This window comes from Triplophysa dalaica, chromosome 14 (assembly GCF_015846415.1).
Source record: "Triplophysa dalaica isolate WHDGS20190420 chromosome 14, ASM1584641v1, whole genome shotgun sequence".
Lineage (NCBI taxonomy): Eukaryota > Metazoa > Chordata > Actinopteri > Cypriniformes > Nemacheilidae > Triplophysa > Triplophysa dalaica.
The window spans coordinates 15,212,245-15,235,532 of NC_079555.1; the positions used below are offsets into that span (position 1 = coordinate 15,212,245).

The 23,288-nt window shown below is 38.6% G+C and overlaps 1 protein-coding gene across 3 annotated transcripts in view; it reads left to right on the top strand.

Moving 5' to 3' along the window:
- The window catches only part of dner (delta/notch-like EGF repeat containing), a 30,093-nt gene that overhangs the window by 1,687 nt on the left and 5,118 nt on the right, over positions 1–23,288 (top strand). Inside the window, exons 2-10 of one of the 3 annotated variants that reach the window (XM_056766482.1) lie at positions 3,356–3,455; positions 7,980–8,360; positions 14,126–14,464; positions 14,568–14,662; positions 14,799–14,962; positions 17,078–17,226; positions 17,410–17,563; positions 19,857–19,970; positions 22,263–22,493. In XM_056766482.1, coding sequence (XP_056622460.1) covers positions 3,429–3,455; positions 7,980–8,360; positions 14,126–14,464; positions 14,568–14,662; positions 14,799–14,962; positions 17,078–17,226; positions 17,410–17,563; positions 19,857–19,970; positions 22,263–22,493 — 1,654 coding nt within the window. In that variant the 5' untranslated portion in view covers positions 3,356–3,428. Of the gene's footprint in view, positions 1–3,355; positions 3,456–7,235; positions 8,361–14,125; positions 14,465–14,567; positions 14,663–14,798; positions 14,963–17,077; positions 17,227–17,409; positions 17,564–19,856; positions 19,971–22,262; positions 22,494–23,288 lie in introns of those variants that run through there. The other 2 variants (XM_056766483.1, XM_056766481.1) reach the window with 2 other exon arrangements.

Sequence of the window (23,288 nt, forward strand, 5' to 3'; positions counted from 1 at the left end):
ATGAGCCAAGGCATTAGTCCTCACTCTTACTATGGGGGAGGTGAAATTTACAATCCAAACCTGCATGACTTTCTTTCTTCTGCAGAACACAGAAGAAGATATTTTGAAGAATGTTGGTAACCAAACAACATTGGACCCCATTGACTTCCATTATATGGACCCCACTGAGACATTTCTCAAAATAAATTATTGTGTGATCCAGAGTAGAAATAGTAATATACAGGAAAGGACTGAATGATGTCAAGGAGTGTGAATAAATGACAACATCTTAATTTTTGGGTGAACTATCCCCTAGTTTTTCTCTGGATATAGAACTTCAAAGAACACAATTGTTACGTTGTTAAATTTAACTTAGCTGTCGTTTTTGTTTATCCCTCTCTAATTTTTATGCATTCTTGAATTAACCACCATTAGTCTTGTACATTTAGTAAGTCTGACTGCAACTTATTTAATATAAGATCACCCTCTGCTGACATTGTTGAGAACTGCCACTGATGCAAGCTATAGAACTACAATAATATATTCAAATTTGCTATCAATATCTTGCTCTGCTCATTCATCATAATATAAAAAAATGTGTCCATAAGACTGACAAACACTCTGCCTCTAGCATCTGATCCCAACTGAAAGTATCTTGTTGATGAATCTTAAAAGTCCAGTGTGTAGTTTTTTGGAGTATCTCTATCGACAGAAATGCAATATAATATAATATAAATGTCTTCACAGGTATATAGGGACCTTACATAAAGATGCGTTATGTTTTTATTTCTTTAGAAAGAGCTATATCAATCTACATATTTCAATCTCGGCGGATCCCCTTACATGGAATTCATCATGTTGTTTCTACAGTAGCCCTAAACAGACAAACTGCAAAGTGTGTTTCATAAAAACGTTATCCCATTCTATAAGAGTGCAAAAATGTGACGACATCTTAGTTCTGTGTCAGCCACAGCAGTGCTTCGAAAACCAATATTTTTCCAACTTAGAAATATTATAAAATTGTGAGAAGCTTATTAATGCAGTGATTACCTCACACAAGGATTATTTTGATGTATTACTGGTTGGGTGCCCTGCAGGGCTTTTGTTATCACTGTGAAAAATCATGATTTTACAAATTGTTACTGTTATTGTTTTACAATTTTTTCACAGATTGTAACTGTCAAATTTGTCCAATTACAGAAAACGAATGCTAATTTACAAGAAAAACAGGGAAAACATGTACTTTTAAAGAAAAAGTACAGTTGAAAGAAAAAGTATGTGAACCCTTTGGGCTTACTTGGATTTCTTCATAAATTGGTCATAAAATGTGTTCTGATCTTCATCTAAGTCACTACAATAGAGAAACACAGTCTGCTTAAACTAATACCGCACAAACATTATACGTTTTCATGTTTTTATTGAACACAACATGTAAACATTCATAGTGCAGGGTGGAAAAAGTATGTGAAACCCTAGGCTAATGACTTCTCCAAGAGCTAATTGGAGCCAGGAGTCAGCCAACCTGGGGTCCAATCAATGTGATGAGATTGGATGTTGATTAAAGCTGGCCTGTCCAATAAAAAACACACACCAGTTTTGAGTTTGCTGTTCTGAAGAAGCGTTGTCTGATGTGAACCATGCCTCGCACAAAAGAGCTCTTAGAAGAGCTACGATCAAGAATTGTTGACTTACATAAAGCTGGAAAGGGCTACAAAAGCATATCTAAAAGCCTTGATGTCCATGTGTCCACGGTAAGACAGATTGTCTACAAATGGAGAAAGTTCAGCACTGTTGCTACACTCCCTAGGCGTGGTCGTCCTGTAAAGATGACTGCAAGAGCACAGCGCAGAATGCTCAATGAGGTGAAGAAGAATCCTCGAGTGTCAGCTAAACACTTACAGAAATCTCTGGCACATGCTAACATTTTTGTTGACAAATCTACAATAGGGAAAACATTAAACAAGAATGGACTTCATGGGAGGACACCACGGAGGAAGCCACTGCTGTCCAAAAAAAACATTGCAGCACGTTTGAAGTTTGCAAAAGAGCACCTGGATGTTCCACAGCACTACTGGCAAAACATTCTATGGACAGATGAAACCAAAATTGAGTTGTTTGGAAAGAACACACAACGCTATGTGTGGAGAACAGAAGGCACAGCACACCAACATCAAAACCTCATCCCAACTGTGAAATATGGTGGAGGGGGCATCATGGTTTGGGGCTGCTTTGCTGCCTCAGGCCCTGAATGGATTACTGTCATCGATGGAAAAAGGAATTCCAAAGTTTATCCAGACATTTTGCAGGAAAACTTAAGACCATCTGTCCGCCAACTGAAGCTTAACAGAGGATGGACGATGCAACAGGACAACGACCCAAAGCATAGAAGTAAATCAACAACAGAATGGCTTCAACAGAAGAAAATACGCCTTCTGGAGTGGTCCAGTCAGAGTCCTGACCTCAACCCGATTGAGATGCTGTGGCATGACCTCAAGAGAGCGATTCACACCAGACATCCCAAGAATATTGCATAACTGAAACACTTTTGTAAAGAGGAATGGTCCAAAATTTCTCCTGACCGTTGTACAGGTCTGATCTGCAACTATAGGAAACGTTTGGTTGAGGTTATTGCTGCCAAAGGAGGGTCAACCAGTTATTAAACCCAAAGGTTCACATACTTTTTCCACCCTGCACTATGAATGTTTACATGTTGTGTTCAATAAAAACATGAAAACGTATAATGTTTGTGCGGTATTAGTTTAAGCAGACTGTGTTTCTCTATTGTTGTGACTTAGATGAAGATCAGAACACATTTTATGACCAATTTATGAAGAAATCCAAGTAAGCCCAAAGGGTTCACATACTTTTTCTTTCAACTGTAAATACATAATATATATATATATATGCATGGTCATTCTTTTTGCAGGGCTTTTTTACAGTTAACTACAGAGGGCTTAATAGATCAGAGAAAGATGATCATATCAGTCCAGTTTTATCATCACTGCATTATAGTGTTTAGTTTAGCGTATAATCCAAAACCTTCATGATTACTTTAAAAATGCTTTAAATGTTTTCGAGCCTTAGATTATAATGCATCACTTAATACTTCCCAGAATATTAAAAGTGAGAAGATTTTATCATACTCGCCTGTCTACAATTTTAAAGTTTTGGAGACTTGTTTAAGTTTGAGTTACATTATTTAGTGTATAGAGAGCGACCATTCTTTATGTGTTTTTCAATATGTTTTCATGTATCAACAATGCATTATTCTACATATTTTCAAATATAAGATGTTTAAATATATTGACAGTTATTTGTAGGAAAATATATTTTCTTCATGTTAGTCTTGTCTTGTTTGTATGTCTTATATCCTCAGGTTCCTGAGGACATCTGAAACTGACAGGTCCAGCTCCGATTCAACTGGATGCTCAGCCCTGTGTCACAAAATCATGACCACATCTGAAGTCAACCAAATGGTGATGAGACATTGATCATGGCATGTGTCATTCCGACTGTATTTTTTATCTTTTCTATTCATTTGTGTTTATCTTTCTTCCTGTCTACTGTTTTTGCACTTAATCGTTTTCTATAAAGCTGGAAAAGGTTGAAGCACTTTTGTATTTTGAATAATGTTTAAAGGAGTCATATGACGCGATACAATTGCAAATATTTAAGTCTAAAACCAAAAGAGATGTTTTATTTAAAAGCAGAGGCTCATCCAACCCCGCCTAAAACGCCTCTTTTAAACAAAGAAGTGTTGAAGATCACCACCCGAAATGTATACGCAAAGAAAGAAGGCAAGGCATGTTTATTCCCACTGTAGGGTTGTTGTTGCTGCCGCCATGTCTTGAAAACACTGTGTGTTTCATTACAAAAGAAAAACGACTTAGTTGGGTCTTCCAAACGAGGACACAATTAGAAATCGGTGGTTAAGTTTTATTTACAACACTGTTCCAAGACAGCACAACTCCAAAATCCGAGTGTGTGCAGCACATTAACAGCTGATGGTTCACAAAGGCTGTTTGTAACTATCAAATCTAACTTGTAAGGACAGTCTACCGCTTCTCAATCACAACCTGTACGTACGTTTTCATTATTAAAGAATTTGTCTGCTTTACAAAAGGTACACTCATTACAATCCATTTTAAATCTATGTCTGAGGAACTCATAACAGGGATAAATATCATTAGTAATTTTAAACTGCACTTATTTTACTTTCGGTAGAAGTGAAAAAGAGAGAAATCTTGGATGTAACTCAAACCACTTCATCTGGAAAACCTTATTTTTACATCTCTGCTCTGTGAAATTAAAACCAGAGAGAATAAGATTACCTAACCTTGGTATCACAGGTAAATAACACAATAACACAAAAAACCTTTGAACAACTGAATCAAACCAGCAGAAACAGCTTTTAACAACAACACATATAATTTCTGAGTCCAAAGGATATTATATTTTACACAAAAATGATCATACCTAAGGAAATTTCCAACCCCATCCATAATATGCACAATGGACCAGACACCTTTGTCCATCCAGTCTTGAAAAAACAAAGATTTCCCCTTAATAAGTATACACTTATTATTCCATAAAGAATAACTGTGTGGCGAAAAGTTGTGTTTGTTGATCTTATATCTATTTATAAATCTTTCACATCCTCCCAGAAAAACATATAAAAATTGCTAGTCAAAGCAAAGCAGAATCAAGTTCCTCCATACTCGGTTCTCTATCACATAACTCTTTAAATTCAACATCAATCTGTGGGATAACCTCTTTAACCTTTCAAGAAATTCCTTACCATTATTATTATGATGAGGAATAAATATTATTATAAAATGAATATATTTCCTATGAAATAAATTTTGGTTCTGTGATTATCTTTTCATTAATAATTAAATTATGAACCGCATTACTGTCCTGTCTCCTTTTTTCTAACTGACAAAAATAATTCGTATTCTTCTCTCCTTCTTCAATCCATGTTGCGCGTGACTCCTTGTGCCTTCATCAGACTATTTTAGCTTGAAGAGAGAGTAACTTTTCAACTCTTGAGTCATTTCTTGCGTATTACACAAGCATTCATTTCTTGAACTAACCTCAATTCCCACTGCTAAAATAACACTCCCATTTAAATACTTCCATTTAATCCCATTAGTAGCTAAAGTAGAATCATTTTCAATCTCACTTATCAAATTTCTCATTTGAGTACAATATTCTTTGTCCTTTAAAAGATCTGCATTAAACTTCCAATAGTCTTTCCTAACAATCTGTGTATTGCTGGCGTCATCATCAATGATATAAGAAAATGATCTATTAGTGGTGCAGCAGAAATTACATCAAAGCTCATCATATTGCTCAGAGATGAGCCAAAAATCTATTCGTGATTTAGAGGATCCATTAGGTTTGATCCAAGAACCTGTCTAGCATTAGGATGCTTGACCCTCCATATGTTTGTCAGGGAATTTAACTGACAAACTCCTGAATACATATATTGAATTGGGTCTTGTATAACTAGAAGGAGATCTGTCCAACCACTCATCAGGTGCCATATTAAAATCACCTCCAATTAATACCACATTTGAATGAAACTTTGACTTTAACTGTGAAACAACATCTGTAATATTATCCAATAAGATCAATTTTTTGCCAACTACTGTTTTACCCATAAAAATAAACTAATATAACAAAAATTCCTTCACGGTAAACCACAGCAGTAAGCCAATGTCCATAAACGTCAGACTAAGAGGTACAACTTTCCTTTGGCAATTTGTTAAGGCATATGGCGACAACTGCTGAGTATTTAATGAAAAAATAAGAATTGTCATTTTTAATTTCACTGGACTTTTAAAATCAAGGAGTCTCAGAAAGGCGGAGCACATAGGAACAACAGGAACGCACTTTATGTGAAAACTAAGTTGTTTGTTTAAAAGTGGCATATGGTTATAACTTATAACTGTTATAAGTTGCGCATGCATGTATTGGACAAGTAAATTTGCAAAAAATGAAAGTGTCGCAAGTTAAAGATGCATTCTATCTAAAAGTGAATGCTCACCCAGACCTGCCTGAAACATCTTGTGTAGCCACACCCCCACAAATCTACGTCATTTCGTGGTATGATTTGACATAGACCCCACAAATGTATACACAACTAAGGTGGGCGTACCTGTCAGTACAACTGCTTTTTAACCTGATCTTCCAAATATGGTAAGAGACGTTACATTTCCTTCACACGCTTGCAGTATTCGACCAATCACTACGCACTGGTTAACTGGCCAATCATAACACACCTCGTTTTTCGAAGCAATGAGCTTTATAAAAAATCCACACGTTTCAAAGAGGCGGGCTAAAGAGGAGATACAAGGAGCATGGTATATAGAATATACGGGGGTTGAACCTTAAATCGTGTATTGCATTATCACATTATCACAAAATCGTCACATTGCATTACATCTAAAACAAACAATAATCTTCATTTTAGCCGTGTCATATGACCCCTTTAACCGTAAACCGCATAAACAAACTGCATTACACCAAACACACAAAATAATGTTCGTGTAAGCCATCCAATAGGACCCTTTTAAATAACAGTTGGTGATTTGGAACCAAAAATGGTTGTCACGGGCATTTGTGTCCAGTAGGAGGCGCCATTGTTCAGCATAGCGTCTAAAATAGTTTCCTTTTTATTTTGATCATATTAAAGAAATATTGTAATATAATAATTTCATTGGGCTTGATTTAAGGTGCTGTAGGTTTAAGATAGTAACTTGACTTTTTCTGACAAGAGAAAGCAAGAGCAAGGTATAATGTATTCTGTCTTTTTACTCTCTATTGGCTTATAGACCTATAGGCCTATAGACTTGAATAATGCAAATCTTAAGTGATGTATCACATACAAAGGCTAATAGCTATTAGGCTAATACTGTAAATTGAAGCTATATTTAAAGCTATATCATTTGATGTATACACACAGGTACATGAAGACCAGGTGCAAACGTTGTCCCTAACTGATTGGTGTCCATCCAGTGTATGTTGTGTTTTGGAAACTGGTTCCCAGCCTGGGATGCTGGGGGTCCCAGTAGATTTCTTAATTAGTTTAACATATTTGTCACTTCCGGCTCAGCGTTAAAGATCTACATGTAGTTTGACTGATAAACTGACTATTCTATGACTATTCTGGTCACAACAGCACCGGAATCAAATCAATAGATTCCAGCATAAACCAGTTAGCACACACCTATGAAAATTCATAGTGTGTTGCATCTACTGTAGACTTTAGAAAGATTGGTTCTCTCTATAAGGAAAACTGATAATGAGAAGAAAAAAATTGGGAATGTTAAATCGTGACAAGTGATACAGAATAACGGGTATAGTGCAGTTGTCATGGTAACAAGCAGGAGGAGGAATTGAGGAGAAGATCATCAGGAAAGCACAGTGATGGCGGCTGCTGGTTTGTACCTTATAAACTATAAACTACATCTCACAACAGGCTCACCGTCCCAAATATATTGGAATAAGTTTGATATTGACTTTTTATCTTCTGCAGAACACAAAAGAAGATATTTTGAAAATGTTGGAAACCAAACAAACCGAATCTCATTGACTTCCATTGTATAGACACAAACCCACTAAGACATTTCTCAAAATATCTTCTTTGTGTTCCACAGAAGAAAGAGCCACATACAGGTTTTAAACGACATGAGGGTGAATAAATGATGTCAGAATTTTTTGGGTTGTGGAATGTCTCATAATTTAAAATATGCACAATATCAATAGTGATGCTTTTCTGTTATGTTTTTTAGAAAGGGGAACGGGGAAGGGAAAGGGAAAATAACCCAGATTCACCCTGACACGGCAAAAAACAATATACATTAAAACGCATGCATGCGTCTTTGAGAGAGGTGGAGTATGTAAGTGTCGTCACCTGTCGTCACTCTGAACCGGTAACCTCCCCTCCTCTCTTCTTTCCTCCCCGCCTCTCTCTCTCCTCCTCCAAACACGCTCAGACCTTACACTCAAGCAAATTACCTCACTCACACTCAAGCTGTCGCAAGCAGACGCCTCTAATCCACACAGCTGCTCTCTACCAGCATATGCAGAACAGAGAAACAAGAAGGCGACACATCTGTACTGCTCTCATGAAGTGCTACATACTTCCACTCCTCTTCATCCTCCGGGTGAGGGGGGGACTCGGGACCCCACTAACGGCCAGTCCCAGCCCCACCGAGACCCCCAGCACGCTGCCGGACCCATGCGAGGGCAGACCATGTCTGAACGGTGGCATTTGTAGTCGGGTGGGAGAGATTGAGGACGGCACCCAGATGCAGTTGGATCTTTGGACTTATGCTTGCATCTGCGGCCAGGGGTTTACAGGACAGAACTGTGAGGTGTGTACTTAGTGTGTTTGTGCTAAACATCTGCTAGGGGGTGAGAGTTGTTTTGGGGTAAATAGGTGTTCGTGTGTTTGTCAGAAGGTCTGTAAGAGCTTGTGCTATCGTTGAGATGTGAAAGAGAGTGCTGTGTTGCCGTGGCAACAGAACGGAGGAGAGGATGCTGTGTGTGTGTGTAAGAGGTAAAGATCAGTATAACTGTATGTGTTGTATCTACTGTCTTCTTACCATTGTGTTTTAAGATCAATGCAAAAGGAGGAATAACCTTTTTATTCAAATGTATAATGCATGTGTGCAAAACACCAATTTGTGAATGGGTCATATACTCTATGATCTATTTTGATGTGTTGTGCGTTGTGAATTTGTGATCGTCCAATGCAAAAATATCATGTTTGTACACACAGGTTTGGGTACATATGGATAGATGAAGACATTTGGGACATTTTTATGATTTTTAAGTATTCTACATAAAATCATCCTACAACGTAAATAACATTCTGTAAAATCACAATGTTGATATCTTGAGTCAAAGATTGAAATCACAGTGAAATTAATGCTTAAAATCAAACCTTTGCATCTTGTTATCTAATAATTAGATTATGCAACTTTAGATTTTATATAACATTACATATTTGTGTTACAGTTGTGTGTTTGACGTAGACCAACTTCATAGTTCAAATCTAAATCTGAGTTGCAGCTAGAAACATTTGCGGCTTCTTACCTAAATCGCACCAATGAATATAGGACCAGAATTGAGATCCAGAGAAATACGGTATTGTGTGTGTGTAGGTCTATCTCACAAGGTGACCATTTTGCAAACCAACAAGTGTCACGCTGCGGTTGTGTTCTGTTTCTTGTGTCTTTCTACTAAATTGTTTTGGAATACTGGTACTTAGGGACCAAACATAACAGATTTTCTTTGTAAGGCTGTAAGTGAGGAAATGTTGTGCTGAATGCATCACAGCATATTGTCCTTTCTTCAACCTTACTCAAGTCCGATCCTCTGTTTCGTGACGTCAAACGGCTCATTAACATTCCCCTGAATGCAGCCAGAATGGATGCTGCTGTGCGGTTGGATGACAGGGCCGATCAGCTCCACTGTGATTGGTTGAAGAGACTCCTGAAGTCATTGTGATGTCAGTGTTCCATTTCTTCAGGCGAGGACGGTGTTCTTCATTCATCCTGAAGTGAGACAGCCATGTTTCAAACTTCAATCATTGTGCTAAAACATTTGTATGTGAGCATGTTGGGTTATTTTATGAAATAAATTTGATTTGAGTTTTGAGCATAAAGAGAAAGTGGGTATGAAGTAAAATGGTTTAATGTACTATAAGTTATGTGAATTTTACCCTTGAGAAGTTCTTTTAACCTTAGGCTGAGGTGTTGTGCAGTAGTTGATGTGGGGTGATTGTTTCTGAGTCCCAGAAAGCACGTTTTTATAAGCAAGGTATGTTGATTATTAACTGAGGACATATATGTTTGTATATTTCTAAAGACAGACCTGGTTAGTGGGTATGTGATCACAAGACAGTCCGTGTGCTGTTTTTCCCTTCTCTTTGGTCTCTTGGCTTTGATTTAATATTGTCAAGCAGCCGTGGGGAATACATTAATATTAAAGAAAGAGGATTGACTATTGCTACTTCAAAGCTTTCAGCTGTACAGAATAGGCCCGCAAAATACATTTTGTCATTTTTCACGACGACAAAAAACAAAATTTTCCTTTTGGATCAAGAGCTGTTAAACACTTCTTCAAGAATTTATACAGTTAAAAATTTAAAGTATATGTGTTTGAAATGACATAAATGTAGATACATATTGATAGGATTGTCTATTTTGGATTAACAGTTTGTTTGATATTGATGGTATTGATTGCAGTTTATGAACAGTTTCTCTAGCGCGCTGGAGTTAGGTTATCTAACCAGGCCTCATTAAAACAGCTCTTATGAGGATTCATTTAATTAGTAAAATGGGAATTGAGGGTGTAAAAGGAAAAGATGGATATTTGTGAAGACATCAAAGGTTCTGTAATTTGCAGAGGGGGAACATTTGGGTAAAGAGAGTCATTATTTCACCAGAAAAATCATTCCAAACCTGTGTGACTTTCTTCTGTGAAATACAAAGAGGTTCTTAGCGGTATGCCCAGTCTGTTCTTGTTCATGCCTATCCATTTAAGCTTTAAAAGAACACAAAAAAGAAATCCATGCATCCCATGCACTATATTTGCTTTTTCTGAAGTTATTGATTGCTTTGTGTGCTTCGGCTCTGCTTTCGCTCTCAAGTGTAATATGCACTTTTTTCAATTTACTAATATCGACCAATAATGCTAGTTATGTTCGAATACAAAAGTAAATAACGTTAATGTGAATGTCATTTGAGCAGTATGGTTGCAGGTTTTCATTGAAAAAGATGGTCAATAATAAAAACTATTGTATAGCTTTAAAAAGCCATATGGGCTATATAGATCACTTATATGGCTACTTTTTTCTCATATTTGAAGTTTGGCAAAATGTAAATAAACAACCACTTTTTTTGCAATTTAAGCTTGAATGTTCTTGGTCTATGTGTCCTTGAAATATTAGATTGTCTATGCCACGATGAATAATAATCATAGTGGTTACTTTCTTGTTTTTTGACTATATGTGCATTTAAGTGCATTTAAGTTGGAGGGGGTAGAATGCAGGCAGGTGAGCAAAACTGATCCTGCCCCAATATTATCCCCATTGAAATGTTCATATGTAAATATGAAGAAATTCTACATGAGACTGACAGTTTTGCTTGTGTGCATGCATCGAACTAATTGTATTTCACTATATGTGCATCGGTGCATAAGTTTGAGGGGGGCTAGAATGCATGCAGGTTGGCAAAACGGATCCTGCACCAATATTACCCCCCTTGAGATATTAACTAGTCAAACATAACATGTTGTTTGTCCCCTAAAAATTTAGCATGTCTTTGTAACTGTGAAGAAATTCATCTTAACACATATATTGGGCCCTATCGTACACCCGGTCCAATGCGGCGCAAGGTGCAGCGCTAGTGTTATTTTTTAGTTTCAGCCCGTCACAGTTCTCAATCCTGCGGCATGTTGTTTAAATAGCAAATGCATTTGAGCTCATTTGTACGACCCTGGGTGTGCTGGTCTAAAAAAGAGGGGTTTTCAGGTGCATTGTTGGCATGTTGCTTTTTTGAGGAAACTGGACTGGCCCATAGATCAACTCAAACCTGGTCTACAGTCAATGGGCCAATTTTTTTTGTTATTTAAAGGCCGCGTTACTAGAAAATGCGCCTCTGGGTGGGTCCACGATATGCTTTCATTTTACTCATTACACAGAGTGTAAAACCATGGGAAAAACAGAAAGACCCACCAGGAGGGAGGCAAATGATAATTAGAATAAATGTTTAATAAGAGCTAATTACGAACTTTAGAAGTGATAATATGAGGATTCACATCAGCATTGATGAAAAACAGAGATGGGCGCAGTGGACACGGCTATCATTATATTATTCAAAAAACGGCTACTCATACAATGTTATAAGCACAGATGTGTAAATTTTATGTCACAGACACAGCATAATAATGTACAGTTAATGTGTACATATCAGTGAAGCAAGGTTGATTTACATAGCGATTTTCCATGGTACAACCAGTAGGTTATTACAAAGCACATGCAAGTAAACTATAAATAAAATACATGTTTGGTAACTTTAATTGGATTATGTTGGTCCATGTTAACTAAGCTAGAGTTGCTTGTGTGCATGCATCAAACTCATTGTTTTTGAGTATATGTGGCTTTGAGGGGGTAGAATAGAGACAGGCGGGCAAAACAGATCCTGCCCCAATATTACCCCCCATGAAATATCATCCTGCCCTGTGTACCATGTAGTGTGTGTTGTCTTGAAATTTAAATATGAAGAAATTCTAGATGAGCCATCAGTGTTGCTTGTGTGCATGCATTAGACAAATTTTTGACCATATGTACATCAGTGCATAAGTTTGAAGGGGGTAGAATGGAGCCAGGTGGGCAAAAACATCTTACCTCTATATTACCCCCTTGAAATATAACCCGGTCAAATTTTGCAAAAGAGTTTAGCATGGGAAGACCTCACATTCTGTTGAGACAGGATACTAAGTATCTTTTTACTATAATAATCATCTGAACAATCTTACCTTGTTTAGAGCCACAAATTAGTCATTTTTTTCCAATAATTTTAAATTCATAAGTTTTCCTCACTGATTTGGCTTCATCCTGCTGGGTTATTGGTTGCACGACTGTTCCCTTCTGATGAATGTGTCACGCTTGCTGCTGTACAACAAAGAGTTTTTGTGGTGTAATCTCCATCCCACTGTATCTGTGAGCTTGAATACTATAAATTGTAATGCGTCTTACATCTGCAGCCTGGTTAGTATTCATTCTCGGCTTCGCGTGATGCTTAATGGCTGCAAACCAATCACAAACTTCCATTACTTACTGTACTTGCTCTTTGACGAAATTTGCACGTGTACACTGTCTGAAAGAAAAAAAAATATATTTTCTTTTTCTCATGATTCATAATATTAATACAGCAGTTGGTAGGGATGAATTCTTTCTCACACATACAGTACAGGACATGCTCACACACTTCCTCTATTAATAGTCAGATGACAGTGGGTTTGCAACCTGGCTACGGGTGTATATCAGGAACATTGTGTTCCTTCAGATTTCTTTCTTAAACACAAACATGCAGAAGCTAAGCACAGCTTTTAGGTTTAGGCTCTTTAAAAATGGATTTATGTCACAGCACTTACGATACTTGTTGTGATGTCAAGGTCACTTAAGAGTATGAAATGTAACTGAACCTCTTTTAAGCTCCGCCTTCAAACACTATTGCCAAATCATAGCAACTGTTGCTACCTGCCACAGTTGCTATCAGATTTTTTCCAATGATTGTTTATGCAGTTTCCAGCATTTAAACACAGGTTGGTAAAACCACAATGCCCTATGCCATGAAAAACGTTGGATAACAGCAGTAAAGACACTTTTTGGCTGCAATATAAATGGATGGTTCACCCCAAAAATAAAAATTCTCATTTGATCACCCTTGTGTCATTTAACTGTTTGTGACTCTTCTGCGAAACAGAAAAACAGAAAGTATTTTGAGATAGGTCTCAGTGGTTCTGTGTCCATACAATGGAAGTCAAAAGGGGACCAATGTTGTTAGGTTACCAACATTCCCCCTGTGAGCACATTGTCAGGAAAACCGTGTTTTATTAAAACCCATATGAGCTCAGAGTTTAACAAGTGATCATTTTCTTGTTAAAGTGTCTATAATCTCTCGAGTCTCATCTGATTTGTAATCTACTGTATTCAGCATTGCTTTACATGACTCATGACTAGGATCTAGAAAGTATCCCTCATTATTTAACTATTATTCAGTATAGCTTTATATAGAAAATACATAATTTATGTTAAATCACAACTTGGGAAAGAAAGAATGGTTGTCCATGATAATGGAATTCCTATTGTATTTCATTGAGCTCTATATCTTTTATTGTACCTTTTATTCACAGTACTAATAGCTCTCCTCCGTTACACCCAGTCATTTTATTATATTATTTTATACGGTTTCATTTTCCAAAATCGATTTTGCTCTTTTCATGATTACTTGAAATGATGGCTGCATTCTTTCCTGCTGCAATCGCTGCCTCCTTACCCAGCGTGACAGGAGCAAAAGGTTTATTATTATGCGATTCTCACATCTCGTCGTTGTTTTATTGGTCGCAGTTTTTTGCAGATCCCTGTGCCAGCAGCCCCTGTCTCCATGGCAACTGTAGCCAGGACGGCGAGGGGGATGGGTTCGTATGCGAGTGCAGCGAGGGTTACGGCGGCGTCCGATGTGACCTGCCGACCTTGACCTTTGACCTGTCCGAGTCCACCTGGGACCTCGCCGAGAGCCAGGTGCCGGAACACGCCACTCCCGCCACTCCGGCCACCCCTGCGACCACCACTCAAGTCTTTCAGCCAACCACAGTCCCCACCACTACTCAGGCTCCGCCCACCCTGGAACCGTGGCAAGCCAAGCCAGGTCAAAAGGTGGTGGAGATATTGTGGGAGAATCAACAGGTGAGCAGGTGTGCATTTAAACGAATTAAAGCGAAGCGTGTGCCCATCTAAACGTGTAGAGCGGTAGTTACCTGCATCAGTAATGACTCCGGATGTGTCGCAGATCACGGATGAAGCGGAGTGCGTGAGTACCGCCGGAGGAGAGTCTGCCGGCATGATGACCGTGTCCATGGAGGTCGCCGAGGAAACGGCTGTGAAGTAAGAAACTTTGCAACTGTGATTGTATTTTGGAGCATGAAAAAATGAAAGCAGCTGTTCTTCTTTGATTTCTGAAGGAGTCATTTAATAAAAAGTGCCATTTTGAGGTCTTTCAAGAATGTCTCTCTCTCTGTAGGTTGGTGGGGAACGTGAGCAGCTCTGCTGTGTTGTGGCGTGTAGGTGAAGCTGGTTATGAGCAGTGCTCTGTTGTTGATGGCACAATCATGTGGTTTCAACAGAGCTCGGATGGACTGGTTCTACCCGACCATTCTCTGCCATTCGGGCACAACTATTTCATCAGTAAGTGCGTCCGATCTCGCAGACGTTGCTGCTTGTCAGACACATTTGGAACCATCACGTACCGTGGTACCACACCCCTTATATGTCATTTGTGGCTTTACCTTCAAACGATCTATGAGCAAGTCAGTTTTCAATTTGGTTTGTGTGCCATTCTGAATGTGCGTCTAGGCTTATGGTTGTGAGTCTTTCATTTGACCTTGTCTGGTTTTGTGAGCCAAACATTTTCAGCCTCTGCATCAGTCTCATGACGGTCCGCCCTTGAGGTGCTGCAGTGTGTGTTGAACGTGTACGTGACTGTTCTCTGTATGTGTTTATTTATGAGAGGAAGCAGGAAGATGCGGTTGATTTAGATGTTATAAAATATAAGCTCCTGAACCAGGAAGAAATAAACCGTGTTTTGGGTTAAGCTTGGTTAACAAAGAATATTATTAAAACATATGGATTTGCTTCGTATGGTTAATGTTTAATATAGTAAATTGTGATCTCAAAATTCAGCGTCTTTAAGAAAAACAGGTATTGTAGTTTGTATACAGTAGATTTTTTTTTTTCTTCAAATTACTGGCTTTGGTCTAAGGTCTTACTATTATAATGACAGTTTTTGCTTAAAGTTACAATTATTTTTTTGCTATACACAGTGCAGGAAATGAATAAGATTATTGGGGAGACTTTAGTTGGGGGTCATATTTTATGTATGTATGTATGAAATGTGCAGTGTTTGGAGTCTATTTCATGGATTAAAGAAATCCTCCATGTTTTAAAATACCCCTTAAAATTCACTACCTGGATTCCATCCCCCGATGTTTCCCCCATTTCTGGATTTGGTTATACATTAGTTTCTTCTTTGTATTATTTGTATATAAAGTATTTTTTATAAGTGCTTCCAAAGCTGGTTGATAAAATAAACCACAATTAATATACTTAAAAGGGATAGCACCCAAAAATGAAAATTTTGTCATGAATTACTTCCGCCTTTATGGTACAGTTCATCCAAATATGAAAAATCTGGTATAATTTACTCACGTTAATATAATTTCATACCTGTGTAAATTGTTCAGATCAACACAAAGATATTTGTAAGAATGTGTGACGGGGTAAGAGACACGACACATTTATTGCACAACTCAAAATAAGCACTAGAAAAGGTGACACCCGGGGTGCTTCTGGTATTAAGTCTGCCAGTCCGTGCTTGTGTAGGTAGGTCATAGGGTTCGTTTCTCCCTCGCTGTCCTCTCACTCCTTCGCACTGGGGGTCAAACGAGGACAGCGGTGGGTGTGAATAAACCAGGACCCAGAGTGGTGTCCGTTTCCAAGGCGACACTGATCCTAGGTCGGCGCCTCGCCACATCCCCCCCCCAACCGTCGACCTGGTAACCTGGCAGCTCCTATAGGAACCTCTGGAAAATAGTAGCGATGGGAGGGAAAATGTTGCCTTACTGTCCGACCCATACTGACGGACTGAAAAGGCCGGCTGGAAGACGGACTGGATCGTCGGCTGGCACACTACCGGTACAACTTCGCCGACTGGCATCCGAATGGGACTCCCGCATGGGTAGCGCTCCAGGACTGCTGGGCCGCATCCTCTGTCGGCTGAGTAGCTCGGTCGGGCGGCCGGGCAGCAGTCTCTGGCGGCTGGGTGGCTCTGTCGGGCTGCTGGGCAGCACTCTCTGGTAGCTGAACTGCGCTCTCGGTAGGCTCCGCAGCATCTTCTGCCGGCTGGTATCACTCGGCGCCGTCGATCTCTCCTTCGCTCTCTCTTTGTAGTCCTCGGGTTCCTCCGGATTGGGCGCCGAGAAGGCGAGTGTGTCCGTCCCTCGATGGACCCAGGAAACACGGGTACCACACGAACAATGGGCCGAGTCAGTCTCTCAATGCCCGCATTCTCCACCAGTGTGACGGGTTAAGAGGCAAGACACAAACAGAATGGCGATACCAACAACCCCAGTGGGGAATTTATTTTTTACAACTCAAAACAAGCAGTAGAAAAGGTGACACCCGGGTGGCTCGTGGTATTAAATCCGCCAGTCCGTGCTAGTGCAGGTAGGTCGTAGGGTTCGTAAAGACACACCGGTACAAAAATGGTTAACTATTGATAATTTAGATATTTTGTTTGTGTAGGTGTGCTGCATGTTGGGACATCCTCTGGTCCAGAGGTCACTTTGAGGCTGCACCTCATGGTTAAAACCAACAACTGCATGGAACCCGGCAGAGGTTTCAGCGACCCACAATGCTCTGGGAAAGGAAAATGCATCACCCAGTCCTCTGTGGTAATGACCTCTTATAATAATGACCGTTATGGACACTCATATATTCGGTTTTATAAGTGGGGTTGAAAGGCCAAGATTACAATTGGTATACTGTTCATGAATATATTTATTCATTTCAAATGATGAGGGTTTGTGTGCCTTCTGTTTGAATTGACTGTGTGTGTGTGTAAATGTGATATATAGGACACGTTTTACTGTCAGTGTGGGGATGGCTATTCTGGTATCTTCTGCGAGGAGTTTGACGCGTGCCACGTATATCCCTGTGAGAATAACGCCACCTGTGCTGATCTCAGACAGAGAGATGAAGGACAAAACTACACTTGTACCTGCCAACCAGGTGTGTAAGCTTACTTTTCTTTGCTGCAGATAAAGTCATAGTCATTATTTGACATTACAAATTGTTTGATGATTTAATTTCTGTTCTGTATGTAATGCTAGATGAATATTATTTTTAAAAGCTTTCTTTTCATCGGAATATCAGTTATTTCTATTTAGAAAATAGAAATTCAATTCTACATAGATCAGGCTTTAAAAAGCTGCAATCTATAGCTTGTTTTTTAATTAAAACATAAGTCAATTATTAAAACATTTGATGTTATCAACATCATCTACAAATATTTATATAAAGTAATTTGCTTATTTTTGTTTCAAACAAATATAGAGGCAAAATTATATTTTAATTAAATCATCTTTTTTTGTCGGAGTGCAGAATTAGTTGAAATAATTGATATAATGCAGTGCCCTCAAGTTGTTTTTGGCATTAGCATGAATGTCACATAATAACCAAGCATTTGCACCATAACCATAAAATGACCATTTTGCATTTGTGGGTATTTTAATTGAAGATCAGGATTGAAGAACATTGTTGTTGCTCAACAATGCCCTTTCATGATTTTATTCTTTTAAAGAGATTCATTATATTCATAAAATTAACATATACAAGTTAATTGATGCACAACATGAATTTACCAAAACCATTTGCTAACAAAGAAATGCTCTCATGATTATTTTACATATATTCAATTAAAAACCTTTTATACACCTACGACTAACATCAGTGTGTTTGTGTGTGTGTATTCGCACATGCTGTCTTAAATGTGTCCGTTTAGAAGTGGATAGCAGAAATAATGGTGGTTTACCTTGGAGCACAGAGCCTTTAGTCTACATGCATTGAAGCTGCTTTAAATGCAAGGACGAGGCAGAGAATGAAAGTAAATTAAACTGAAAAGAGAAAGAAGGAGAGAGAGAAAGAGGGAGAGAGAGAAGGTCAGATTCTGTTTAGTTTGAGTCTGGAGTTCTTTATAGCCATACAGAAGAGAAACATTTTGCAAAATGCTGTTACGGACAAGCTGATCTATTAAGAAATAGTAGGAGGTTATTGGCAAACAAACAAGTAAACATTGTTTGCTGTTGAGTCCATTTTTGTAAGAGGATTATGAAGAACAGAAAAAAATGTTAATCCGCTGTTTTGTAAGAAAGCACACAGACTGCTTTGGTTAAATGTAAAGCCCCAGTGAAATCAAAATGAAAGTTTTTTTCCTTTTATTAAAACCAAGTTAGCCTTAAGGACATCAATTATCTGATATGCTCCTACGCTCTAACAATATTCCCATTTAGAAGATATAAGCGCTCAAAACTGAGCATGTGCGCTCAAAAATCTTGAAATTCCATGACATCATGCTACACTTCAGACTCTCGTCAAAGTTCTCGTCCAATCAAATCCGCTTTAGAATCCGAAGAGTCCTGCCCCCTTCTCTATGAGAGCTGCATATCAGCCACTTGTTCGCAGATTTATTATGTCCTACATGGTGAATGACACATAATGCACTAGGTGGGAGATGGGGGATGATCCACACAGTGTAATCATCAACAATAAATTTTGGATTAGTGTCACACGAGCCGTTGCACATGAGTGTCATCCGGTTCAGAGACATAATGGCACAGAGTTGATAATTTTGGTTCAGTTCAATTGCAGACGGGCTCTGGGCTCAACTGTTTTTCCTATCCTGGGTAGCCCGGATGTTACCATGTGAATATTTAACTTGAATTTTTCGATCTGAATTTGAGCAGTCGAATTAGACATATGTTTTCTTTGAATAGTATTAACTTGAAATTTGAGATCTGAATAAGAGCAATCAAATTTGATCAATCTGAATGTATTTTATCTGAAATTATGTAAGTTGATTTTTTTTGTATCTGAATTTGTGAGCATTAAATTCAGGTTTTTAAATTGGAAATCAAGAATTTTCATATTTAAATTCATAGAGGTAAATTCGAAACAAATAAATTCAGATACATGGTTTCCAAAGTAAAATAATTCAAAATCAAGAACTCATAGGCTGTTAAATTTCAAAAACATTATGTCTCTTATTTGCTTCCATAGTGCAATCACACAATTTATATTCTGAATGTGATTAATCGCGATTAATCCTTTGACAGCCCTAGAAAATAATTTCATTTCATTTAAACATACAAAATATTGCCCTAACAACAACATTAAGATACAGGTTTGTGCATGAAAGTAAATCATGACATTGAAAATAAACACACGTTCTTGTAAACTTTATTACATTATTAACTTTATTCTATTATAACATTGTGATTATAATAGAAATAATGTGTGTTTTCAGGTTTTGAGGGAGATCGCTGTCAGTCTTTGGTGGATCAATGTGCCTCTGGACCCTGCAGGAATGGAGCCACTTGTACCGGCAGTCTAGAAGGAGCTCACTGCTATTGTGCAGAAGGTAGACACACACAAACACACACACACACACACACTTATTAATAGTATCCTTCTGTTAAATTACGTTTAAATATACGATAACAATGATATTTAATTCCTTTGTGTGTTTTTCTTTATATGTCTGCGTGAAAGTGTTTTTGCTTTCTTGTTGAACTTGAGTCGGCCTGATTCAAGCTCTATTTCGGCTATCACTCCTCGTGCGCTCTCTAAGTGTGTCAGAGTTGGTTATTTTAAACTCTCCTCCTTTCTTCCACTTAATCGTGGGCCGCAGCACAGCTCCGCCTCTCTCTCTATCTCTCTCTCCTCTCTCTCTCTCTCCTCTCTCTCTCAGGAGGAACCTACAGCATCATCAGAGATGACTGCCTCTCTAACAAGGACAAACACTCTGAACATTCAGCAGATAGAACAGGGAGACTTTTGCTTCCTTGAAAAACACGAGAAAAGAGTTGAGAAAGAAAATTTGATGGGAACTTTGGCTTCAGAAGGAGCCAGCAAAGCCCTCGTAGGCTGAAATATTAATCTTGTGGTGTGAACTGGCACCGTTTGAATGATGAGGCAATAAAGAGAGAGGCACCATTAGCACATTTTTTAATTAGTGTGGTGAAGCTCGGGCTACAGCTTTTAATATTTCAAGACCCATGTGAGGCACTTAATAGCTTTTGCTGCGTCTCCCAGCTAACACATCTATCCAGACTTTATTCAGACTCTAGACTGCACTCAGACGGAATCAAACCTTTTGGACCCGTTCACCCCAATAAAGTAGCTCTGCAAACAAGAAAAGGCAAGAGAGCTACAGTTGCATTTAAAAAGTAGTTCACACGTGTATTCTGTCATAATCTGTTGACCGTTTCAAACCTGTGTGTTGTTTAAGCAGTGAAGCATGTTAGCAGGTTTCTAACAGATGTAAATCCAGGTTTGCTTGGCATGTTTAGGATTTTTTTTCCAGCAAGTCATTAAACTCAAAAAGGGGAAAAACAAGCCTACACGAAGATGGTTCCACAAAAATAAATGACAGTGTACAGATTTGGAGCAGATTTGGATGCCATAGAAAGATAGAAGGATGCCACAACAAACCATTCAGACAAAGGTTCTTTAAAGAACCATCTCTTTCTTACTTTACTCACTTACTTTATAATCTGAAGAACCATCAGATGTTAAAGGTTCTTTATGGAACCAACATGTTCTTCTGTGGCATCAAAGAACCTTTTAAAGGACTTTTTTAAGCGTGTAGACTTTTAATAAAGGTTCTTGAAAGGTTCTTCACAGCGATGCCATTAAAGAACCATTTTTGGTTCCACAAAGACTAATTCAGTCAAAAGTTTCTTTCCCTTTTTTATAATCGGAAGAATCGTTTTTCACAACGAAGAACCTTTTGTGAAAGAGAAATGTTCTTCAGATGTTAAAGGTTCTTTAGAACCTTTTGAAGCACCTATTTTTTTACAATGTACATGTAAATGTTTATGTAATGAGGCCATCTCTGGTGAAATAATCCTTAAGGAATGAAAGGCATCCATGTTGGCTCTGTGTGAGATTCATTAGGATAATGCATGAAAGAGCTTCTGTAAGGGAAAGTGTGGTGGGTGAATCAGCACCAAGAGCTTTATTTCTCTCCGTGTGATTGACATTTATAGTGCGCATCATAGCAATAAGATTTGTAATCTGCAGCGGTGTGCATGTTACTTCCAGAGGAGAATATTTAGCTGCACAAAACACAAACACACACAGTACAGTGCACAAGCCTTACACCATGTGTCGACACCAGACGGGACACGACACAGAACCCATTATAATTTACAATTGTGTCCACACTGGATGAGGGATGACGTGAGGCCACAAACCTGTTCAGAACAAGCAGGTTGTCATCTCACGTCCGGTGTAGACACGGTGTTAGGCATTAAGTCATGCTTCACCAGAACAAGTTTTCAGCCTGTATATGTATATATTTTGCTTTAGAGTGTCAGTAGGAAATATGTCATTACCTATTATAACCAAGTGAGCTTCTAGTAAAAAAGAGACCGTAAGGAATACATAGAGATCTGATCTCTTCATCACTACATAGTCTCCAGGGCCTTTACCGTGAAACCGTTTTAGGTGGCTAGCAAGATTAGTTTGCCAACCATGAGTTTTAGGTGCTATAAAAGTAACAAGATTTAACCGTTGTTCCTTGCCATGGTGCGCTTTACAGCCAACCTGATCGGCATGTTTTGATATAGATTGTAGATCATTTTAATATAAATAAGCATATTTGTGGAATAAAGCATCCCTCTGTCTCTTTCTGCTTTCTGTCCATCAGGTTATCAAGGTGCTATGTGTGAGCAGAAAATCGACCCCTGTGCTTCTGGGCCCTGTCACAATAATGGCAGCTGTTTTCCACAGGGCACTGGTTTGGCCTTCAGCTGCACATGTCCCGCTGGTTTCACTGGACCCACCTGCGCCCAGCTGGTGGACTTCTGCGCCCTCAATCCATGCGCTCACGGCATCTGCCGCAGCATTGGTACCAGCTATAGGTGCCTGTGTGTGCCGGGTAAGGACATGAGGGTGTCTTTTAAAGTGTTTGTTTCACTGTGTCACCTCTTTCCTTTTCACTCATAGCTGTTTCTGTCTCCTATCAACACTTACACCCTCCCAATACATCTTTCCGGCTCCGTCTGGTTGTCATGGCAACTGCCTCCAGTGTATTGCGTGCTCAGACATTATTGTCCGTGAAGTGTGACTGCACCAGCTGTGCAGGCAGCTCGGTCTATCCACTGATATCACCTCACTCTGAGAGGTCCTGTGAGCTGTCCTGTGGGACCAGTGTGTTCTCCATTGGGATTGTAAATAATGTCCGGTGGGATAACACTGTAAAAATCACTTCTGATGACAGTTTAGAGCACACTCAATAAGGACAATATGATGCTCGGCGAAACAAATTAGCAAATTATTTACTTGCATTGTTCAGGGCCTTGAATGATCACTTCAATCATGTATGGCTATTATTTAGAGAAAATATTAGTAACACTAAGTATTACATTTAATGTGTAATGTTTAATGTTTCATTTGTGCTACAGACAAAAGTTAATTAAGAATGAGATGTGCTATGATTAACCCACAAGCAACCCCTGGCAACCAGTCAGCACACCATGGCAACTGCATCGTGACGCTTTTGCACCATCCACAACACTGCATTGTGGCATTGTGTTAAGATTTCAGTAAAAATTCAGTAATTACTTTTATAATTTATATTTTCCTAACCATTTTTTATCTCTATAGTTTACTTCGTAAGATGTAAACACTTCCGGTTTCATTTAAATTTTGCATACATAATTGAATCGAATTT